We start from the raw sequence: 24,916 nt of genomic DNA, 5'->3' as shown, positions 1-24,916 counted from the left end.
GGGTCAAAATGACCCAATTCTTCTTCCTTCCTTCCTTCCTTCCTTCCTTCCTTCCTTCCTTCCTTCCTTCCTTCCTTCCTTCCTTCCTTCCTTCCTTCCTTCCTTCCTTCCTTCTTCCCTTCCTCTTTTCTCCTTTCCTTCCTTCTTTCCTTGTGTTCTCCCATCCTTCCTTCCTTCTTTTCTCCCTTCCTTCCTTCTTTCTTTCCTTCTTTTCATTCTTCCTTCCTTCCTTCCTTCCTTCCTTCCTTCCTTCCTTCCTTCCTTCCTTCCTTCCTTCCTTCCTTCCTTCCTTCCTCCCTTCCTTCCTTCCTTCCTTCCTTCCTTCCTTCCTTCCTTCCTTCCTTCCTTCCTTCCTTCCTTCCTTCCTTCCTCCCTTCCTTCCTTCCTTCCTTCCTCCTTCCTTCTTTCCTCCTGGTCTCTCCTTCCTTCTTCCCTTCCTCTTTTCTTCTTCTTCTTTCTTTCTTTCTTTCTTTCTTTCTTTCTTTCTTTCTTTCTTTCTTTCTTTCTTTCTTTTCTTTCTTTTCTTTCTTTCTTTCTTCTTTCTTTCTTTCTTCCTTCCTTCCTTCCTTCTTTTCTCCTGCTCTCTCCTTCCTTCTTCCCTTCCTCTTTTCTTCCTTCCTTCCTTCTTTCCTCCTGCTCTCTCCTTCCTTCTTCCCTTCCTCTTTTCTTTCTTTCTTTCTTTCTTTCTTTCTTTCTTTCTTTCTTTCTTTCTTTCTTTCTTTCTTTCTTTCTTTCTTTCTTTCTTTCTTTCTTTCTTTCTTTCTTTCTTTCTTTCTTTCTTTCTTCCTTCCTTCCTTCCTTCTTTTCTCCTGCTCTCTCCTTCCTTCTTCCCTTCCTCTTTTCTCCTTTCCTTCCTTCTTTCCTTCCTTCCTCCCTTCCTTTTCTCCCATCCTCCCTTCCTTCTTTTCTCCCTTCCTTCCTTCCTTCCTTCCTTCCTTCCTTCCTTCCTTCCTTCCTTCCTTCCTTCCTTCCTTCCTTCCTTCCTTCCTTCCTTCCTTCCTTCCTTCCTTCTTCCCTTCCTCCTTCCTTGACCCGAAGACAGCACAAGGGTTAATCAGAAGTCTCATCTATATTATTTCACGGTGAGGTCACGGGCCGAGCCGCGTGGTGAGGGCCTCCCAGCATGCCCTGGGCCTCCCAGCATGCCCTGGCCCCGCGTGGCGAGGGCCTCCCAGCATGCCCTGGGCCCGCGTGGCGAGGGCCTCCCAGCATGCCCTGGGCCCGCGTGGCGAGGGCCTCCCAGCATGCCCCTGGGCCCGCGTGGCGAGGGCCTCCCAGCATGCCCTGGGCCCGCGTGGCGAGGGCGTCCCAGCATGCCCTGGGCCCGCGTGAGGTCACCACGCAGAGTGATGAGGTTACACGACTCTCCTCTGCTCTCCGGTCCATCGTCGCTCCGCTGACTCCTTTACTTCCTCGTTAGTCATTTCTGCACTTCAGCAAAGTTGCAGCGCGTATTTCTCTCCTCCATCCAGCGTTCTTTCATTAACCTTGAGGCGACCTGAAACAGTGCCGAGCAGTAGTCTAGTAAATACCGCTCAGAGCAAACCATTATGAAAGGTAAGTCTGTGGTACTCTTGCCAAAGTGTTTTTTCAGCAGGTGTGCGTTTTTTCATGCACCAGTATGGTGGTTTCTGACCTTTGACCTTCCATTTAATGACCTCTGACAGTATGAAATCTTGTTGCTGTTCCTTTCTCAGATCTTTTCCAGGGAGTTGCAACATAAATGTGGAGGAGACAGCCTGTGTAGCACTCTGTTAGTCTGCACCAGAGGGCTGTGGAAACATCTCATTATCAGGAACGATTATTGGGTCTGTACTAGGGGTGTAACAATATATCGTGCCACGAAATTTCATGATACAAAAACGTCACAATACGTGTCGTGGAGGTGACAAACTGTATCACGATATTGGGTTATTAATATGAATCGATTGTGTTGACTAGAAACGCGCATCCGACCGCGCCTCGACCCGCGGACCAAAATCTGACTCCGCTCAGAAGAAACTAGTACCGTTTTGTGGTCCCGTTTTGAGCTCTGAACTTTTACTTATGTAAGGCTGATGTAGAGTTAAGCCGTACCTTATTAAATTAAACCTTTTTCTGGTCGTGAGTAGGATAAACACGGGGACAACTTCTGCTGAGTTCCAGTGTACTTTAATGTCCCTCAACAGTGTAGGATTTTAGAACATCAACACAACACCTAGTGCCGTACTGTGGCGTATCACTCCGCCCAATCTAAAACAGACTAATCACTACAGATAAACTGACTAGTTTCATTATAGTCCCCTTTTTCCTTTCCTTTTTTCTCGACATTTCGACTTTTTTCTCGACATTTTGACTTTTTTCTCGACATTTCGACTTTTTTCTCGACATTTTGACTTTTTTCTCGACATTTCGACTTTTTTCTCAAGATTATACTTTAACATTAATCTTGACATTTCGACTTTTTTCTCGACATTTCGACTTTTTTCTCAAGATTATACTTTAACATTAATCTTGACATTTCGACTTTTTTCTCGACATTTCGACTTTTTTCTCGACATTTTGACTTTTTTCTCAACATTTCGACTTTTTTCTCAAGATTATACTTTAACATTAATCTTGACATTTCGACTTTTTTCTCGACATTTCAACTTTTTTCTCAACATTTTGACTTTTTTCTCGACATTTTGACTTTTTTCTCGAGATTTCGACTTTATTCACGAAATTTTTACTTTTTCTCAACATTTCGACTTTTTTCTCAAGATTATACTTTAACATTAATCTTGACATTTCGACTTTTTTCTCGACATTTCGACTTTTTTCTCGAAGTGCATAATGAAAAAAAAATCTTCCCCCAGTTATAACTAATATAGAAACATGCAGCATGTGTTGCCTTCATTCTAAGGCTGATACAAGACTTTTCATTTTTTGAGGCTCCAGACATATTTGTTTTTTGGGTTTTTGGTCCAATATGGCTCTTTCAACATTTTGGGTTGCCGACCCCTGGTATAGCAGGAGAATGGCAACGTGAAATCAGGGAATGCAACCATTGGAGGATTTGAAAGAGCATGTTTCAGGTAAGTGAATGCATCCTGACAGTGAGAAGTCCATTGGAAGAATGCATTTTTCTCTAGACTCTAGTGGCTACAGAGGTGGGCTTGGGTCTGCACGACCCCAGTTCAAACCCTAGAATGGCAACCACGATGAAGCACCTTGGGCCCCTGAGCAAGGCCTTAACCCTATTGCTCCATGAAATGGTATTTATCTCAGATGTAAGTCACTTTGTATAAAAGCGTCTGCTAAAAATAAGTAAATACCAGAGCAGCCAACACCATCACAGTCACATAGATGTTCACACACACATTACTGGTGGAGAGTTTCTACAAGATTTTGATGACTGTAATGAAATAAATGCTTAAGTGGCCATTTAAGGGGATTAGATGAGAACGGGAGGGGGGGTTGGTGAGGCGATAGCTGGGATTTAATCGTGTGTGTGTAGGAGGGGGGGGTGAAATAGTGAAGGAGAACAGAGGTGAAACGAGGAGAGGTAAAGAGGGAACCATCCGATGAGAGAGAGGACCAGAGATGGAGGACGGTCTCCGGGCCTGACGGCAATTAAAGTGATTAACATCCCGGTCGGGAGGGGTTGGGTGATGGAGTCAGAATGAGAATAATTGCTGCTCGTACTGAGAACGCCCACTGGTGAGGAGAGAGAGAGGGAGGAGACAAGAGGCTTTTCTGGAGGAATTCAAGCGTCTCTGTGTTTTCTTACACAAATTAATTTCTCTGGTGCGCTGGTGGTAATTTCTCGTTGGATCTACGGAAGAGTATTAGGGCCAGGCAAGAGAAAAAACATTTGAGAGTGGAAGATTTTTTTTTATTGTGCACTTCGAGAAAAGAGACGAAATGTCGAGGAAAAAGTTGAAATGTCGAGATTAATGTTGAAATACAATTTAGAGAAAAAAGTCGAAATTTCGTGAATAAAGTCGACATTTCAACTTTTTTCTCAACATTTTGACTTTATTCACAAAATTTCGACTTTTTTCTCAACATTTCAACGTTTTTCTCAACATTTCGACTTTTTTTTCAACATTTCGACTTTTTTCTCAACATTTCGACTTTATTCACGAATTTTCGACTTTTTTTTCAACATTTCGACTTTTTTCTCAACATTTCGACTTTATTCACGAATTTTCGACTTTTTTCTCAACATTTCGACTTTATTCACGAATTTTCGACTTTTTTCTCAACATTTCGACTTTTTTCTCAACATTTCGACTTTTTTCTCGAAATTATACTTCAACAATATTCTAGACATTTCAACTTTTTTCTCAACATTTCGACTTTATTCACGAAATTTTGACTTTTTTCTCAACATTTCGACTTTTTTCTCGAAATTGTATTTCAACAATCTCGACATTTCAACTTTTTTCTCGACATTTCGTCTTTTTTCTCGAAGTGCACAATACAAAAAAATCTTCCACTCTCAAATTTTTTTTCTCTTGCCTGGCCGTAATACTCTTCCGTATTGGATCAGCTCGGCATGCTGGGAAATATTCTGGTCCTGGTACCTGAACCAGACCGTGCAGGAGAAGTTAAAATCAGCCCGACCTTCTTCTCTCCATCCTGTAATGTCTTTCTCTCTTTTTAATCACCCCTTTCTCGGCCTGTGGAGCAGCGTTCTCTGGGACAGTGATGTCATCCCAGACCGGCAGAGAGAGCGAGGGAGGGAGGAGGAGGAGGTGTAAAAGAGGAGGAGGTGGAGGTGGAGGGGGGTTTCCTCGTGGGAGAGGAGGAAAGAGCAATCTCCAGTCCTGAAAGGAAATAAAAAAACGTGAAGGACACGACGTTGGTTTCCTCCAGCTCTGCTCCCACTGTGTTGACGCACTCGTCGTCCTGAAGGCCTGAATGATTTATTAAAGAGGGGGAGGGGAGGAAGAGGAGGGGAGGAAGAGGGGAGGAAGAGGAAGAGGGGAGGAAGAGGAAGAGGGGAGGAAGAGGAAAGGAAGAGGAGAAGAAGAGGACAAGAAGAGGGGAGGAAGAGGGGAGGAAGAGAAGTGGAAGAGGAGTGGAAGAGGAGAGGAAGAGGAGTGGAAGAGGAGAGGAAGATGGGAGGAAGAGGAGAGGAAGAGGAGAGGACGAGGGGAGGAAGAGGAGTGGAAGAGGAGAGGAAGAGGAGTGGAAGAGGAGAGGAAGAGGGAAGGAAGAGGAGTGGAAGAGGAGTGGAAGATGGGAGGAAGAGGAGTGGAAGAGGAGAGGAAGATGGGAGGAAGAGGAGTGGAAGAGGAAAAGAAGAGGAGAGGAAGAGGGGAGGAAGAGGAGTGGAAGAGGAGAGGAAGAGGAGAGGAAGATGGGAGGAAGAGGAGTGGAAGAGGAGAGGAAGAGGAAAAGAAGAGGAGAGGAAGAGGGGAGGAAGAGGAGTGGAAGAGGAGTGGAAGAGGAGAGGAAGAGGAGAGGAAGATGGGAGGAAGAGGAGTGGAAGAGGAGAGGAAGAGGAGAGGAAGATGGGAGGAAGAGGAGTAGAAGATGGGAGGAAGAGGAGTGGAAGAGGAGAGGAAGATGGGAGGAAGATGGGAGGAGGAGGAGTGGAAGAGGAGAGGAAGAGGAGAGGAAGATGGGAGGAAGATGGGAGGAGGAGGAGTGGAAGAGGAGAGGAAGAGGAGAGGAAGATGGGAGGAAGAGGAGTGGAAGAGGAGAGGAAGAGGAGAGGAAGATGGGAGGAAGAGGAGTGGAAGAGGAGAGGAAGAGGAGAGGAAGATGGGAGGAAGAGGAGAGGAAGAGGAGAGGAAGATGGGAGGAAGAGGAGTGGAAGAGGAAAAGAAGAGGAGAGGAAGAGGGGAGGAAGAGGAGTGGAAGAGGAAAAGAAGAGGAGAGGAAGAGGGGAGGAAGAGGAGTGGAAGAGGAGTGGAAGAGGAAAAGAAGAGGAGAGGAAGAGGAGAGGAAGAGGAGAGGACGAGGAGAGGAAGAGGGGAGGAAGAGGAGTGGAAGAGGAAAAGAAGAGGAGAGGAAGAGGGGAGGAAGAGGAGTGGAAGAGGAGTGGAAGAGGAGAGGAAGAGGAGAGGAAGAGGGGAGGAAGAGGGGAGGACGAGGAGAGTTTAAATTTGATTTGACTCATACAGTCAAACTATTGTATCTATACTTACGGTCCATTTGTTATGATTAATAATGGCTGTCAAGTTAAATGGCGTGTTGTTATAAAGTCATTGTCTACCTAGGATACATTTGGAGAGGTGAGGGTGGGGCCGGGGGGCCGGGGGGCCGAGGGGCCTCCAAATAGTATTTTGCTTAGGGCCCCCATCCGGTCGGACGGCCCTGGTTTATATAGGGGGGGCATCGCCTTCAGGTCTTTACCCTCTTCAGGTTTCATAACGGCAGGTTTAGGTCTGTGCTGCTGTGCTTCACCAGTTACGGTGATTCTGAACCATTTGGACCTACAGATGTAGTTACGCACCGGTCAGACAGATGTGCTGCAGATGTCTCTCCTCGTTCTGCCAAAGTAGTTCTATCAACCTGAATCTGCTGATTTCAGATGATAAAATAAGACGAGCTGAATTTCACTGGTCAGTCACAAAGGTGGAAAACACCTAGAGATGCTGAAACTCTTTTTTTCCCCCTTTTTATTCATCTATTTTTTAATTTATACTGTGTAGTTTTAATACTAAATTATTACTTAAAATCATTTTCAGTTATTTTTTTTATCATTAATATTATTTTCATTGAATTGTGTAAAATTTGTCCTTAAATCAAGAAAAACATCCAAGGAGGTAGACTGTATATCTTTTTTTCTCATTCCATTGAGAGGCACAGTATTGTTATGGTGTCAAATATCCTATATATTGTAGATTGCCATACAGAAATAATATGATACTCAACGTAAATGTGTAATTGATTCCTGTTCTACTGTGCCTTACCCCCTAATAAAAAAAAAAAAAAAAAAAAAAAAAAAATATATATATATATATATATATATATATATATATATATTAGGGGTGTAACAATATATCGTGCCACGAAATTTCGCGATACAAAAATGTCACAATACGTGTCGTGGAGGTGACAGAGTGTATCGCGATATTGTGTTATTAATATTAATCTATTGTGTTGACTAGAAACGCGCATCCGACCACGACCACGGCCGGACCGCGCGGACCAAAATCTTCCTCCGCTCAGAATAAACTAGTCCCGTTTTGCGGTCCCGTTTTGAGGTCTGAACCTTTACTTATGTAAGTCTGGTGTAAAGTTAAGCCTTACCTTATTAAATTAAACCTTTTTGGGGTCATGAGTAGGATAAACACGGAGACAACTTCTGCTAAGTTCCAGTGTACTTCAATGTCCGCTCAACAGCGTAGGATTTTAGAACATCAACACAGCACCTAGTGCTGTATCACTCCGCCCAATCTAAAACATACTAATCACTACAGAAACTGACTAGTGTCATTATAGTCCCTGATTTACAGAATATAAAGAATATATTTATAAAATAATGAACCCTGAATTACCAAAATAACCTTCTTAACAAAAATAAATCTCCTCTTACACTTATAAGTTGAGCATGAATCAATCTTTTTTATGATGTAAAATTGTATGTATTTATTTACTTGTATTTATTTATTTAATTTTAGTTGTTAAATTTCTGGAAAAGAAAAAAGTCAAATCATACATGAGAGAAACTATTCAGTTTGTGGCAAAATATTTGTACTTGTATGAAACTGAAGATGCATAATGCAAACCTGACATTTACTTTTAGTTCAGTTTGTGGAAAATGGTTGGCCTGGCTTTCTCTTTAAAACTTAAACAGTTATAAAGCATTAAAAACTGTACCAATAGGGCAAATGCACAGCATTATTTTGTATTTTGTGTCTTTCAAATAAAAGAAAATTTCCTCATGACTACCTCATTCAAGGTTGTTAAAAAAATAATATATCGTATCGTATCGTTATCGTGACCTCAATATCGTGTATCGTACCGTATCGTGAGATTAGTGTATCGTTACACCCCTAATATATATAAAGAGATGCTGAAACTCCCAAACACACAATATAATCACCATATTTCAACAACGGTTTATGTCCAAGAAAAGGTGGACACTTTTAGACTTTTCTCAACACTTCTTAGACCACGGTCACCAGAACCTCTCACGTGTTCCCATTGGTCCCAGAACCTGCCACACTGAAAAAAATAAATCTAAGCGCATGTAAATATAACATATTTAAATCTGTGATATTAACAATTAAAAATGAAGTTTGTTGCTTTATGTGAATACATCTAGTTTTGAACTTAATCTGCATTTGTTCAAAAAACAAGACATTGTGCACACAGTATTTCTGTAATCCCAGGCAATCTTTTCATTTACACACAAACAACAAGCAATGATCTTGTTGTATTTACCTTTCCTTTAACAATTTTAATCTATTGGGCAGATTGAGCAACGTTTAGATTAAATATGCTTTATTTGTTTAAGTAAAACACCACAGTAAAAAATATCTTGCTTGATCTACTTTTAAAAATGAAGGCAACTTTTTCGTATGAGATTTTTATGTAGATCAAGAAAGACTAGTGTTTGTATAAACTACTTAATTTTTAGAATGTACAAAATTAATTTGCAAGTAAAGTCAACTTAATTTTGATACATACAGGACTGTCTCAGAAAATTAGAATATTGTGATAAAGTCCTTTATTTTCTGTAATGCAATTAAAAAAAATGTCATACATTCTGGATTCATTACAAATCAACTGAAATATTGCAAGCCTTTTATTATTTTAATATAGCTGATTATGGTTTACAGTTTAAGATTCCCAGAATATTCAAATTTTTTGAGATAGGATATTTGAGTTTTCTTAAACTGTAATCCATGATCAGCAATATTAAAATAATAAAAGGCTTGCAATATTTCAGTTGATTTGTAATGAATCCAGAATGTATGACATTTTTGCATTACAGAAAATAAAGGACTTTATCACAATATTCTAATTTTCTGACACAGTCCTGTAAAGTAAACTTACGGTAACACAATTAAGTTGACTGTACTTGCAAAATGTATTATTTACATACAAAAAATTAAGTAGTTTATACAAAGACTAGTCTTTCTTGATCTACATAATAATCTCATGCAAAAAGTTGCCTTCATTTTTTTAAGCACAATATTTGTAACAGTGCAGGTGACCCTGATCAAACCATCTCCCGGAGCCTGAAGACATCCGTCTCCAAGAGTCTTCAGGATAGAAGTGAGGTGGTGGTGATGTCCCGGGTCTCCTGCGTCATACAGAGGTCCATCATGAGCAGGACGGGGACAGTACCACCTGTCCCGGTCCTCTCCTCCAGGTCCTGCCAGGTGGATTTATCCCAGATGGTTGTTGTCATCGGCCTGATGCCGTAGTGTTTAAAGGCTTTGTCAAAGGAATTGGGCCATTTCATGTTGTGTAATCTAACGTAAATGAAGCGGCGCAGCAGTGCTGCAGCGTCAAATGAACCAGAAATTTAATAAAAGGAGAGAACAGAACCTCAGGAAAACATAATCTAGAAGATTAAACCCGACTAGGACCGAGCATCAACTAATGCGCAGCGCCATCTGCTGGCCAGTCGCCGACACTGCACCAGAACCGACCACCTCAATGGAAAACCAACAACCAGCGACTCGCATCTTTATTTATTACGTCTACTTTCTCCTCAGAAGGGGTTAAAGTTCATGTGCACAGCAGTTCAGAGAAACAAATGTGAAAGATGATGAAAAATAAACCCGCCACAAACACATCCAGAAGGATTCCCCGTCAGATAAACCCAAATGTCCTAAACATGATTCACTTTTAAAACCAGCATGAAAACAAAAGAGAAGTCCTAGCACTAAAATCACGTCTGAAATTAGAAAATTCTACCTAGTGTACTACAGTCACTCTGTAATAATAATAATATTAATAATACTAATAATAATAACACAGATCCAGTTACAACTGTTAACTTTGGCGCTCTGAGGCTTCTTGCACGTCGCAGCAAACCCTCGCAGCTCCGTTCCCAGCGTTGTAGTCGTACATCGAGCTTTGTTACCTTGTCAGGTGTAGGAAGACTCATCAAGAGCATGCAAACTTAGTTTCCTTAAAGTTCCCACAGTTTGCAACTTTAAAAAACAAGAGCATGAATTGTGACCCCGCTTTGTAGCTCACTGTGATTTGACCCTGATATCCCAGATGAAAAGAGCAGTTTGGGATTATATAATCAAGAAGAGCTCCACATCTCTGTGTTGAAGCTCTGCTTGACCTGTGATTGACAGTTTATCTTGCGGCTGTGAGGACAGGATCCAGTCTGGAGCTCCTAAAGTCGGGCTCTTCTTTTGAAGCCAGGTTTCCTCTGAGCGGTCCAGCTCAGTTTGGGTGTGAGTGGTGCAGCCGGGGGTCCTGGTTCTGCTGGCGTTTCCACTGCCGGGTGTGTGTCGGGCCGGGAGCACATCCAGCACGTCTCTGTTTGAGGAAAAGCTTCAGAAAGGTGTTTATCTCCACGCCAGACGGAAGAGACAATTCTCCCTCCACGAATCAGCTGATGGCAGCGTTTCAGGCTGCACTTGATCACATGTGTAAGGTACGGGACGCTTATTATGGTATGGCTTCCAGCTTTTGATGATGGAGACACAGTTTTCTGAACTGTCTTGTTCTGATTGATGGAAAAGTCTGTATGAATCTCTGACGGTTGTGTTTGACTCGGTGTCGAAGCTCAATCTACAAAAGGGTCAATGACGAATAAGGATTTTCAACAGGTCAATTTTTTGAGTTTTTTGTCAAGATGAATTGGCACTAGCCTTAAAAAAGGTCATGTGGTGCAACCATGATTAGTATTAAAATAAATTAATTTCCTTAACATCTTTTTTTTTTTACAAGTTTTCAGTATTATGCAAAAATGGTTGTTTTTTTAATGGTCGCGCCACATGATATTTCATAAAATGGACATAATCAGTCAAACTTTTTCGTATATTATGATGGAAATATAAATATAAATGTGTATAAATCTTACACACTACAAGACATTTCGGAAATCATGCCAGATAGGGCAGAAGATTGATTTAAAAACATTTAGAGTGATTCCAAAACAAGTTTTCAAAACCAGAGTCCTGGTCGGACGGTCGCACCACATGACATTTTGACGCTTAAAACAACAACAAAATCCCAAATAACTAGTATTTTTTGTAAAATTCAAGTGAGTCCATATGTGGGACAGGTCAGTCATATACAGTATATTGTATTTTCTTATCCATTTAAACCTTTTTTAAATTGAAAAAAACATCTGTTTTTCAGAAAATATAGGCGTCACGTCATTGACCCACTAACAAACTGTTGGAGGCGTGTCTGAACCGGGCCGTGGTGGGTTCTGGACGCCCAGGCGGGGTCCGCTGGCGGCCGACACCGACATCAGCAGCCGCCGCTCGCTTGAAGGTTGTTAATCAGCTCATGAGTCAGAAGCAGCAGGAACGATGACCTTTCCATGACCTTTCTAGAACGCAGGCATGACTTTAACTCCAGCAGAGACGCTGTGACACGTCCCCCCCCCCCGCCACACTCACACCGACAGTCCTGGTTAAACAAGTGTGCAGATGCATCTCTGCAGGATCCTCAGCTTCAGTTCATCGATCACAGAGGATGTTCAGCAGAGGGATTTAGGACGAACCTTCGGGAAAAGCTGAAAAACAAAGACACCTCTTTTAGTCCAGCTGTTTAATCTGCGGCGCTCCAGCGTTGGAAACAAGGACTACGTTTACATGCAGTCAAAATTCGGGTTATTGCTAATATTCCGGTTACTGAAACATTCGGAATATTCCGTTTCCATGCGTGAGCAAACAGGGTTATCCCTGTTTACATGGTAATTAATCATTCGGGATATCTGGATCAAACCAGCGACGCGCAGAGAACGTGATGACGCGATTAACGTCATTTCCGCTTCTTCTTCCTGTATCCAAATTCAAAACAAATGCTGCTTCGCGTAACTTTTCGCTCACCTTCTTGTAAATCTGGCTATCCCGGTACTTTCTACCGTCTACAAATGCCAAAATGTTTATATCCTTCATTACATTTATGAAGTGATTAGTCTCCTCCTGGTCTTGTGTTTCTCCGTGTTTATAAGAACTTCCTGGACTCAAAAGACCAGGATTCCTTGTGAACAGAGCATGCGCAGTAAACAAATTCCTGTTCCGTTTGATGGGAATATTCCGTTTGGTGTTTACATGACCCAATATTCAGGTTTTAAAAAGGAGTAACCCAGGGGTCATATTCGGTTTTAAAAAACCGGAATATGAGCAAATTCGGGTTATTCAAAGGGGTTATTGGTGTTTACATGGCCGTGCAAATTCGGGTTATTGCCAATATTCAGGTTTTAAAAGGGTTATTGATGCATGGAAACGCAGTCAAGGACGTGGACTCACCCCGAAGTAGTTGCTGGGCACAAGGCCCTCGCGGCCGCACAGCGACGCCCACCACCAGTCGGAGCCGTCGGGTTTCTGCAGGATGGTGACCATGTCTCCCTCCCTGAAGCTCAGCTCGTCGGCCGCCTGGGCCGGGTAGGTCCAGAGGGCGTACAGCACGCCGCTGTTCTCCACGCCCATGGCCTCCTCGATGCCTGCAGGACACAGCAGTCAGCTCAAGAAACATGGCACTTTACCACACTCACTCATCTAGAAAAGGGCCATTTCTTCATTTGCTCAAACTTATATTTAACAAATACTAGTAAAATAAGTGTCTTAACTGAATGTCTTAAATGCAGCAGTTTAAAAAAACGGTTTGTAAAATACAGGACTGTCTCAGAAAATTAGAATATTGTGATTTTCTGTAATGCAATTACAAAAGCAAAAGTGTCATACATTCTGGATTCATTACAAATCAACTGAAATATATCCAGAATGTATGACTTTTTTTTTTTTTTTTTTTATAAATTGCATTACAGAAAATAAAGAACTTTATCACAATATTCTAATTTTCTGAGACAGTCCTGTATATTTAAAAAATACTAGTAAAATAAGTGTCTTAACTGAATGTCTTAAATGCAGCAGTTTTAAAAAAATGGTTTGTAAAATATAAAAGCTATAAAATCTGCAACAGGTGGATTAATGCGATGAGGGTACCAGGACCACGGATCAAAAATGCAAAAACTCCTTTCGCAGAAACTTTTGTGGCTAAACTATTTTTAAGAATTCTAGCCAGGAAATTCTCTCACCCCACTGGCAGAGGTCTTTTATCTTAAAATAAGATAGTTTCAATAGATTTAGGAACATTAAGGCTTGTTTCTGGAGGGGCTGTTTCTGCTGTAGCTCATCATTTTATCTTCAATTCGTTTTTTTTTTTTCTTTCATTCTTTATTTCATTCAAAAAATAAAACAAACAATTCAATACAAATACAAATGTTCATAAATTGTGAATGAAAAGGGAGCAGAAAGAAGAAGAATCTTATCTAATCTGCCCCTTTTTCCAAGAAATAAATTCACAAATAACAAATTAAAAATTTAAAAAAAAAACAACAACTAAGTAAAAAAAAAACTAAAATAAAATAAAATTACCGCAGTCTATGGGTATGTCAATCAAACTTAGCTAACATATTTCATTATATTTAGTTAATCTACAGGCTTTAATTGTTCTTTTGAATGTAATGTTTGATATGGATTATTTGTTTTCTTTATTCAGATTGTTCCATAAACTGATTCCTTTCACAGAAACACAATTCTGCCAGATAATCTTTAGTCCATTCATAAATCCATCCCTCCATCATCTGTGCCTCTCTTTCCTAGCCAGGTCAGTCTGGTAATGTCAGTAAAAGGAGACTGATTGTTACGGCCAGTGGCCTTTTCTTTCTCCGTTCTGTGTAGTTGCAGTTGCAGCTTCCGGCCTGCAGGCTCCGCTGGGGGAACCGGGCCAGACCTCCTCCTGGACCCGGTCCTGGTGAACCGGGCCAGACCTCCTCTTGGACCAGGTCCTGAGACTCCAGGTCCTGGTACAGCAGAGCTGACGGACCTGCACGTCCTCTGCTGGGTGGGGTTTGTATCTTGCTGGGTAACTTTCACGTGTTCAGGTTGTTTCTTTTATTGTGGTCTTTTTGGTTCTTGCTGGTTTATAGCCACTCGGTTTGTTGGCCTTAGATTTGTTTTGTGGTTTAGAAGTTCAGATTACAGCTCCGATAGAAAGGCCAGACTTTTGTTTTATGTTATTAATTGTTCTAGTTGTAAGACTCTTGGTTAGTTTGTGCCTTTTCTTAGTGGTTCTGTTTACAGAAACTATTACAAACTGGACAACAAGCTACTTTACTTTCAAACCTTTAATATGTAGTCTGTAAAAGTTACTTCCTCTCTTCCCAGAAGATATACAGGACTGTCTCAGAAAATTTGAATATTGTGATTTTCTGTAATGCAATTACAAAAACGTCATACATTCTGGATTCATTATAAATCAACTGAAATATTGCAAGCCTTCTATTATTTTAATATTGCTGATCATGGTCTACAGTTTAAGAAAACTCAAATATCCTATCTCAAAAAATGTGAATATTCTGGGAATCTTAATCTTAAACTGTAAGCCATAATCAGCAATATTAAAATAATAAAAGGCTTGCAATATTTCAGTTGATTTGTAATGAATCCAGAATGTATGACATTTTTGTTTTTTTAATTGCATTACAGAAAATAAAGAACTTTATCACGATATTCTAATTTTCTGAGACAGTCCTGTATATATATTATTTTGAAATAATCACTGACATTTATAGAAATGGATTATTGTTTAACTCAAAGGTGACCGAGACCGTTATCTACTTGCAGCCATTTGCATTGAAGTTGAAGTTACTGCACGACACTGTTCATACAAACATAACACGATCTGCATCCTATTCAAATCAAGATCCCCCTAGTTTCAGTGGGAATACACCTTCCACTTCTTTAAAATGCTCTTATTGTGAAATATTTGCAGGAAGCTGTTGGGGGAACGTTCATTAATTTGCAAAGTTCAAGTTAGAGCTAGAAATTGGAGTAATGTTAGAAAAAAAAAAGGAGAAAAATGATAGGCACAGTAACATAAAGAAGAAGAAGAAATAGAAGATGATGGCTCATATATAAAACATAAAAGACTGCTTGTTCTGGACTCTGAGCCACCGGAAAAGATAAAAAAAAGACGGCAAAAAGAGACTTTACAAAGAAGAATATATAATGTCATAATAAATCATCATCAGCAAACTGCGAAATTTCGTTAATATTTCTTGCTTATTAACTCTATATTATTCTATGATTTATCCTTATTTGATTTATGGTAATATTGTTTGGGCAAATACATACCCTTCCAGTCTTCATCAACTTTATTTAATGCAAAAACGATTTGTAGGACTGGCAACTTTTTCTAACTCTACGGAACCCTCTAGTCCTTTGTTCAGAAAACTCAAAATTCTTTCAGTATATGACATAAATATTCATCAGATATATGTGGTTTTATACAAACATATGTTTTTGCCTTTTTCTTTACCACTATCGTTTAGTAATTTTTTCAAATATAAGTCTCAAATACATTCATATAATACTAGACATGTTAATCATCTTCATCTTCCTTTTCATAAAACTGAACACGGCCAGGTTTCCCTCAGATATCGCAGTGTTACAGATATGGAACTCCAAATCTCACATTATCAAAAGCTCTGCTTCTCTAGAGATTTTTAAAAGAAATGTATCATCTCATTTAATTCACATTTAAAAAATGTCACAAGTTTTCTTTGATTTATTTTTTTTTGTTGATTATTTTGTGTGTGTTGATGATCTGTAACTACTGTATGTAGTCTAACCTTCTTGGTTTTTTGTTTATAGTTTTCGTCTTGCTGTGTTTTTTTGTTTTTTGTAATTACTGTTTTACTTCCTAAATTGAGGGGAAGTTTCGCTGCATAAGCCTGTTGGCTTTTTGACCTCTCCTGTCACATTTGTTTTACTATTTTGATTGTAAGTGTTACTTTTATTGTGTGCAAACTAATAAAATAAAATGAAATAAAATGTTGGGATTTACAGGAACTGATTCAGACTCAAGGTTGATCAACAATATGCAGAAAGGTTGAGAATCACAAACGCAGCCTGTCACTCATCACGGTTATTAAAGGAAGTATTCAGATATTATCCAGCATCCTGTGCTTATACAACCAAACCCAGCCCTGGTTCACGTTTACCGAGATTAAAAGGTCATTTCCAGGTAGGTCGTTACGACAACTTCCAGTCAGAATCACCGGCTGTAACCATGACAATGGGGGAGAGCAGAGCGGATTACGGAGCTATAATTAGAGTAATAAGGGCCTTTTGTCAGCGAGGATGTTTTCAGAGGGCGTGTGTCGGCGGCCTCACCCCTCAGGAAGCTCTCACACTCCTCGAAGCCGGGGGCGTAGGGATCACACTTCTGGGCGGCGGTGGCGCCGTCGCTCTCTGTCATGGCCACCACGGCGGCGCCGTTCCGCACCAGGAACTCGCAGAGGACGCGGTCGTTGCAGGAGGCGGCGCAGTGCAGCGGCGTCCTGCGGGAAAACGCAGGGCCGTGACCACCATGGACATATATATACGTAGACGCTGTATCGAGTGGTCTTGCCCGCTGCTGCGATACGTCAACGTTGCACCATGTTGGATGTGGCAAGACTGCGCTGTAAACTAATACAAGTGAATGGACTTATTTTCATAAAGCGCCTTTTTTACAAAGAAATGTACGCTTTACGTCTCATTTATTCATTCACACACGCACTAATATATCCTTCGGAAACAGTTTAGGCACCAAATATAATATATTTAATTTTCTCAAATGGCAAAAATAAGAACTTTATTGATCCCACATAGGAGTAATTCATGTTATATCAGCTGTAGAGAACAAGGTAGTGCCGGAAAACTATATATATCCCCCCTCACAAAAATAAGAAAAAAAGAGAAACATATTTTTCTCATCAACATAACAAATTTAAAATTTTTCAAATAACATATTTGAACCATTTTTCAGACAATAAAATAACATTTGAACCATTTTTCAGACAATAAAATAACTGAAAAAAATCTGAAAAATGGTTCAAATATGTTATTTTGTTACTTGAAAAATGTAAAATATGTTTATGTAAAATATGCTTTGTTGATGAGAAAATATGTTTCTCTATTTTTCTTATTTTTGTGACGGGGGATATATATTGTTTTTCGGCACTACCTTGTTCTCTATAGCTGATAAAACATGAATTACTCCTATGTGGGATCAATAAAGTTCTTATTTTTGCCATCTGAGAAAAGGGAGGGGTGAGGGCTTACCAGCCGTGGCTGTCCGGGGCGCTGACGTTGGCCCCGATCCGGACCAGGAAGTCCACCACGTTGTAGTGGCCCCCACAGATGGCGTTGTGCAGGCCGGTGATGCCCTCGTCGTTGGCCTGGCTCGGGTCTGTCATCTGTACCCGCAGGAAAAGAAAGATGCTGTTAATCCACGAAGACGTTCAAATGACTTTTCTGCTCTGAAGTTGTTGTCCCAACTTGTTCCAGCTTAATTTACCCAACCCCCCTTTATTTTGATACCAACATCATCCATGCAGATCTTGCAGAGGAACAACTCCCAGTGGGGTGAAAGGAAGTCCTGGTTAGAATTGTTAAAATTGTAAAAATAGTAAATTTCGCAGAAAGAAATTTTTGCATTTTTGATCCGCGGTCCTGGTACCATCATCTGTGACGCATGAATCCACCTGTTGCAGATTTTATAGCTTTTATATTCTACTAACCGTTTTTTTAAACTGCTGCATTTAAGACACTACAAGCTGTTCCTCTTTTACTAGTATTTGTTAAATATACAGGACTGTCTCAGAAAATTAGAATATTGTGATAAAGTTCTTTATTTTCTGTAATGCCATTAAAAAAAACAAAAATGTCATACATTCTGGATTCATTACAAATCAACTGAAATATTGCAAGCCTTTTATTATTTTAATATTGCTGATTATGGTTTACAGTTTAAGATTAAGATTCCCAGAATATTCAAATTTTTTGAGATAGGATATTTGAGTTTTCTTAAGCTGTAAGCCATGATCAGCAATATTAAAATAATAAAAGGCTTGCAATATTTCAGTTTATTTGTAATGAATCCAGAATGTATGACATTTTTGCATTACAGAAAATAAAGGACTTCACAATATTCAAATTTTCTGAGACAGTCCTGTAAGTTTGAGCAAATGAAGAAATTGCACTTTTTTTTAGATCAGGAAAAGAAAGATGCTGTTAATCTACAAAGACGTTGAAATGACTTTTCTGCTCAGAAGTTGTTGTCCCGACTTGTTCCAGCTTCATTTAACCCCTCCCTTATTTTGATACTAACATCATCCATGCAGATCTTGCAGAGGCAGAGAGAATCTCCATTTCATTTTGAAAATGCCCTTTCCGAGCAAAGGGCTAATAATGCATCCCAGGGTTCAAGGAGGTAAATGTAAAGAGACTTTTTCGACTTTTCTGTGCCATAAATGCAGAATATCTGCTGTTACCATCAGGACGGAGGTACAGGTACCGCCTCTGCACCTCCCGGGCCCAAAGATCTTTTATACCCTCTAGTATAGCTCTGCTAAATAAATTATAGGTGCATTATTCATTCCATAATCCACTAGGTTTGGTGTGAAGCACTTTAGGATCAAAGATTCTATTCATTGTGTTCAGTTATGTTATTGTATAGTGTTGTACTATACTGCACTTAATCGTTCTATGTCGAATTGTCTTGTATATCGTTCTGTTTTTGACTATGTATTCTACTACCACAGATGCAAAAAGAATTTCTGAAAGGACAATAAATTGAAACTAACTAACTAACTAACTAACTAACTAACTAACTAACTAAAACTGATCTAACTAGTGTTAGAGGCGACTGTATAGTTCCTTTTAGAAAAAGCTCTTTTAGTCGAGCCACTTTTTCAGTTCGTGCCTCTCACACCTGGAATGCAACACCAAGCACGATACGTGAACTTCCCACTCTGACCTCTTTCACCAAACATTTTAAATCCTGGCTATTGGAGGAACAACACCGTTATCACAACCAGGCTTAAACTTGTGTAGTTTGTCTTAATGTTAATTATTTGTTTTAATTCGTACGTACTAGGGCAATGTGCAATGCAACACGCACTTTGTATGTCACACAACTTCTCAGTACCATAATATTACCATGGCTGTTATTTCATTATTGTAATATGCATTTTTTGCTCAAGTCACTTTAAACTCAAGTCACTTCAGATACAATTCATACTGCTTTTACATGCTGCTAAATTTATTTTTCTACTATGTATGTTTGTTCCCTTGTTTGATTGTATTGTTTGACTGAATTGTTTTTATGTTTTCTGTGGGGACTGCGGGTGGAAACTAGCATTTCTGCTCAAATCCGGCGTATTTACACTGCTTAATGTAGTGTTCATTAATATGCATGGTCCCGTCTAAATAAATAAACTTTGAAACTTTGAGAAAGCCCCCCCTCAATGTGAGATCCAGATCAGGTAACCATGAATCTCTGAAGAATTCATCCTGCACAACTGCTGATCTCTGGAGTCTCGCTGCTCCTGCTGAGTTTACGACTTCAGCCGGTCGCAGTAAAGACATCACGACGGGACATTAGGAGAAAAAGCAACCGCAGTGGTTCTAACATTTACTTTGACTTTTTCCTTTGCAAGCAATATGAACCCGGAGATGTAATGAAGTGGAAAGGTAAAGTAGGCATCAGCAGACAGTCGCAGTAAGACGTCGTAGCTCCTTCACTTCTCTTTAACACTCTCTTTAGCACTTTTCCACTAGAACCTACTCGGCTCGACTCAACTTGGCCTGGTTTCTTTTCCACTACAATTCAGCAGAAGTAGGAGGTTGGAGCGAAGCTGCTGTGACGTATTTGATTGTTTGATCTAAACGAAGAAGACAACAACACTAAAGATGTAGAACCTGGAGGAGATGATATATGTGCTGCTGGGTCTGTGGCTTGTGTTCAATATCAAGTTAAAAAATGAGAGTGAGAGAAGCTTCAAGCAGCGACACTTTTTAATTTTTTTTAGTTTGTCTCGGCGCTGCTGAAAAGTCAGCTGGAGCCGCGAGTAGCTATGAAGAGACAGAGCTCCTGGTAGATCTGGTCGTTCCTTATCGCCCGTCTGGATCCCTTTTTAATTCTCTCCTCAGCACCAGGTTTATGAACATCTGCACCTCAGAGTTGGATCATGAAACAGACTTTTATGCTGGTCGAATAAAATGAACAAGAAGCCGTCAGAGTCGCTCTTTCACTGTTGTCACATCCTGACTCAGACGTCTGACTCCAACCCCCCGACCAATCGGTGGCCTGTAGTGTGATGACGTCAGATACAGCCGACTCAGCCGCTTAGAACCTTGGCAGAGTAGTTACAGAAAAGTATCAACTCGGCACGTTAGACCCGTAGTGGAAAAGAACCAAACCGAGTCGGGCTGAGTAGATACTGGTGCAGGGGTGTCAAATGCGGCCCGAGAGAGATTTTCATGCGGCCCGCAAGAAGTTTCCAACGCAAAAAAACGAAATGTTAATTTACTAAAAAGGAAGGCATAAATAATTGCCATGAATCGCAGCATATCCGATAATATATTTCTTCTACAAATCCATCGTTATTCCACAAAGAGAGCAGTTTTCAACATTTTTTTCGTTTTCTAGCATTTGCCGATTTTATTTCTTTGTAGACGGTCGTTTATTTTTATTAACTGACTACTATTATATATTTTTGCAGGAAAAATATCACCGCTAAAAAAGATGATAGAAGATATTTATTCGGACTATTTCAGTTTTGAATACGAGGATAGTGACAAAGTAAAACAGTTAAAAAAGAAGTGCTGACTTTTTCGGCACACTGGCGTAAATATCCGCGCCAATTTTTAAAAATAAATACACTTAATTGTACTGGAAAAATCTCTAAATCACAAAGAAACACTCTCGGATGTAATAAGAAAGATTTTGCTTTTAATTAAATTTCCTATAAAAAAGCGAAATATAAAAAAACATACTTGTTTCTGTTTATCTTTGTAAAATGATATTAAAAGTATCTTACATAATTTGAAAAAAAAACGAGAAATTTCAAGAAAAGAGCCTGAAGAAATATATTTTACATAATTAGAGTTTAAACAAAGTGCATATTTCCTTTAAAATCAACTAAACTGATATTGGATTAGATAACAATAGTGAAAAAAAAAAAGAATTTAAAAAAAAATGTTCGCACCGTTTTTGTTATTTTGAGCGTGCGGCCCGCGAGAAAAAAATTGGTCAAATCCGGCCCGCCAAGCAAAATGAGTTTGACACCCCTGTACTAGTGGAAAAGTGCCATAAGAGAAGGTCACTTATGACCAGTAAAACGTAGAAGCTTTACGGACTGATGGGAAGGTCCGCTACGACCCTGGTCTGGTACGAAGGCAGTAACCGTGGTAACAGAGTCGGGCGGAGGACCCCCACTTCTCCACAAATGTGCAGAAAACAGGTGGTTGAAATGTTTCTGAGAGAAGAAGGACGGCAGTCGCGAGCGTACGCGTTGAATGATTCGAGACATCCGGAGGACTTGAGGTCCGTGAAGGTCACCCGGTCCCTCAGACGGCACCGCGTCAAGGACGGCCGTTCATCGGCGGCTGATACGAGCAAACGAACAAAAGGATCCCTGTGGGAAACTAGCCACGATCACATGAGCCGATTAGGAGCTTCCTGTGCAGAACGGAGAGGCCGTCTTTGTCCGGAGACGTGTCTCCAAGGTCAGAGACGCGTCTAGTGTTGTTTCTGTCAGCCTCTTTCAGTTTTAGTTCTAGTCTAGTCTTTGGGTCAAGCTATCATTTGAGTTTTTATTAGTTTTAGTCACGTTCATTCTCCTTTTAGTCGTGTCAAGTTTCAGTCGACTAAAAGTCTGAGCATTTTAGTCTTATTTTAGTCAAAGATTGTATTTAGCCATAAGCCACCGTGGGCAGCACGGTGGCTTAGTGGTTAGCACTGTTGCCTCACAGCAAGAAGGTCCCCGGTTCGACTCCCAGGCCCGGCAGGGGCCTTTCTGTGTGGAGTTTGCATGTTCTCCCCGTGCTTGCGTGGGTTTTCTCCGGGTACTCCGGCTTCCTCCCACAGTCCAAAAAAAACATGCATATTAGGTTAATTGATGATTCTAAATTGCCCGTAGGTGTGAGTGTCAGTGTGATTGTGAGCATGGTTTGTGTGTTTACATGTGGCCCTGTGATGGACTGGTGACCTGTCCAGGGTGTAACCCCTGCCTCTCACCTAAAATGAGCTGGGATAGGCTCCAGCAGACCCCCGTGACCCCGCAAGGGATAAAGCGGGTAAGATAATGGATGGATGGATGGATGTATTTAGCCAAACCCATTTTACAATTCAAACAAGGTTATCTTATTATTATATTATTGTTACCTTATAGACTCAAGAATACATTCATTCCAGATACAGAAGACTCTAATTTGAGTTTACAACATATTTATTTCTCCCCATCTTTTTCTTTTTCGACGACACATTGGGTTTTCTTTTCCACGTCTATGTAGGAAAGTGTATCCAAAGATGGTTCTTCTTCTTCTCCAGCCCCAGAGCAGATCCCCGCGTTTCTCTATGTAACTTTGTTTTTAATGTACGTGAACCTAGAGCTCTGCGTTAACGGCATCAGCCTCTAACTCTGCAGCTGCATCTTCTGGATCTGATTCCCCGCTGCAGCGACTGGGATTGAGGACTAACGTCACCCAGCAGAACTAAACCAGAGAAACTACTGAAAACATGGACATTAAACCAGAGGAAACTACCGAAAACATGGACATTAAACCAGAGGAAACTACCGAAAACATGGACATTAAACCAGAGGAAACTACTGAAAACATGGACATTAAGGATCTTTGTTAGAACCTTTCGTCTCGTTTTGATCAACGAAAATGAAGAGACATTTTAGCAGAGTTTTTGTTTTGTAATCTACATTTTAGTCTTGTTTTTTAGGGCCATGCAGGAGAAAAAATATTTGAGAGGGGAAGATTTTTATTATTGTGCACTTCGAGAAAAAAGTCGAAATGTCGAGAAAAAAGTCAAAATGTCGAGATTAATGTTGAAGTACAATTTCGAGAAAAAAGGCGAAATTTTGACTTCATTCTTGAAATTGTATTTCAACATTATTCTCAACATTTCGATTTTTTTCCTCGAAATTGTACTTCAACATTTATCTCGACATTTTTTCTCGAAGTGCACAATTAAAAGAAAATCTTACCCTTTCAAATATTTTTTCTCCTGCCTGGCCCTAATACTCTTCCGTACGTTTTTATTCCTCTACGATATTGCATTATATATTTAATTATCGTTATCGTCACATGACCTGCATTTTCGTTGCGTCTCGTCTCATTTTCCTCAGGTGATAAATGTTCGTTGACAACGATATTTAGTCATAATTTTCCTTGATGAAAGCAACTTCAGACGCGTCTCCATCACCGACCCACCGGGTCCATACGAACATCCCGCCGGGACGCACTCACCTCCTGCACGGCCTTCTGCACCGTGTCCAGCTCCCCCACCAGCGCCCCGTCCAGCAGCAGCACCAGCGGGCTGAGCCGGGCCTGACGCCCAGAACTCTTACGGTCCTTCTTGGGCCGCCGGAGGATGGAATGGTAGTTCTGAGGAACCAAAGAGCAGAGACAACCGCCGGTTACTATGGTTACGCTCAGGGCCGGCCCAAGCCTCTAAGCAAAATGTGATTTTGTGCCCCTCTATTACTGCCAATAATCCTGATTATTGATCATTCACACACCCACTATAAACTTATTTCATGATCTTCCCTGTCATTACAAATACACTTGTAAAACTAGATGTAAGAACTTTTCGTTGTAGTTAGATTGTAATCCACAGTGATTAAGACCATGGAAGCAGACAACTACGACGGAGTATTAGGGCCAAACTAAGACAAAAATAGAATAAAGTCGTAATATTATGAGAATAAAGTCGTAACATTACAAGAATAAAGTAGTAACATTACGAGAATAAAGTCGTAACATTATGAGAATAAAGTGGTAATTTATGAGAATAAAATGTTAATTTATGAGAACTCTAACAGGAAGAGCATCTTCTCCCTGTGTTAAAATGTTGAATATTGAGCATCTTGTGAAGTTATATTTATAATATATTTAATATTACAACTTTATTCTCGTAATATTACGACTTTATTCTCACAACATTATGACTTTATTCTCGTAATTTTACGACTTTATTCTCATATTATTATGACTTCATTCTCGTAATTTCCATTTTTTTTGTCTTCGTTTGGCCCTAATACTCCGTCGTAGACAACAGATGAACAAAAGCAGAAAAATCTTTCAATTAATATTGATCAAAGTCAGCAACTGCCCCTACTGGCCACACAGAGAAGCAACAGGTCAAAGGTCAAAGAGCTGCACAGTTGCAGCAGAGTTGTTTCCATCATCCTATTGTCAGCCTGGCAGGTTTTTACCATCTATGGTTTTTAATCTGAAACGGGAGCAAATTCAGCTACAAGAGCGGCCTGGGGTTGATTTACACTTAATATTTAAAGTGATATAGTACTAAGTGTGATATCGAGTGTCATCTACAGTGTAGGCCTAGTAAAAGAAACAAAATAATCAAATCATTTATAAATCATTTACTGTAAACACGTTATCTACTTTATTTTTGGTTTTAAATAAACTGCAACAGCAATGTGCAACAAGAATTTGAAGTGGAACAACAATTAAGTGCAACAACAAAGTACTACAAAAACTAGAACTATAATTAAATCCCTCAACTTAGATAAACAGAACCTCGTCAATATGTTCTCCATATAAGAATACATTAAAATGTACAAAAACAGACATTAATAAATATAATAAACAAATAAAATCAAACAAATAGAGCCGAGAGGCAGCAGTCAATATGCCAGCAGTATCTACTCTAGTCTGTTAACATAATATTGTTTATGTAATCATTTTAATAATAATAA

The 24,916-nt window shown here is 40.0% G+C and overlaps 1 protein-coding gene across 3 annotated transcripts in view; it reads right to left on the bottom strand.

Moving 5' to 3' along the window:
* Positions 1-10,566: 10,566 nt before the first annotated feature.
* The window catches only part of ppp1r13l (protein phosphatase 1, regulatory subunit 13 like), a 41,751-nt gene continuing 27,401 nt past the window's right edge, over positions 10,567-24,916 (bottom strand). For all 3 annotated transcript variants that reach the window (XM_061719897.1, XM_061719899.1, XM_061719898.1), the window contains exons 9-13: positions 23,445-23,582; positions 17,244-17,377; positions 16,311-16,477; positions 12,381-12,574; positions 10,567-11,641 (exon numbers count right to left, since the gene is read on the bottom strand). In XM_061719897.1, the coding sequence (XP_061575881.1) occupies positions 11,606-11,641; positions 12,381-12,574; positions 16,311-16,477; positions 17,244-17,377; positions 23,445-23,582 (669 nt within the window). In that variant the 3' untranslated portion in view covers positions 10,567-11,605. The remainder of the gene's footprint in view (positions 11,642-12,380; positions 12,575-16,310; positions 16,478-17,243; positions 17,378-23,444; positions 23,583-24,916) is intronic.

This window comes from Cololabis saira, chromosome 4 (genome assembly GCF_033807715.1).
Source record: "Cololabis saira isolate AMF1-May2022 chromosome 4, fColSai1.1, whole genome shotgun sequence".
In the NCBI taxonomy this organism is placed as follows: Eukaryota; Metazoa; Chordata; class Actinopteri; order Beloniformes; family Belonidae; genus Cololabis; species Cololabis saira.
This window is presented reverse-complemented; position numbering and strand designations above follow the sequence as displayed.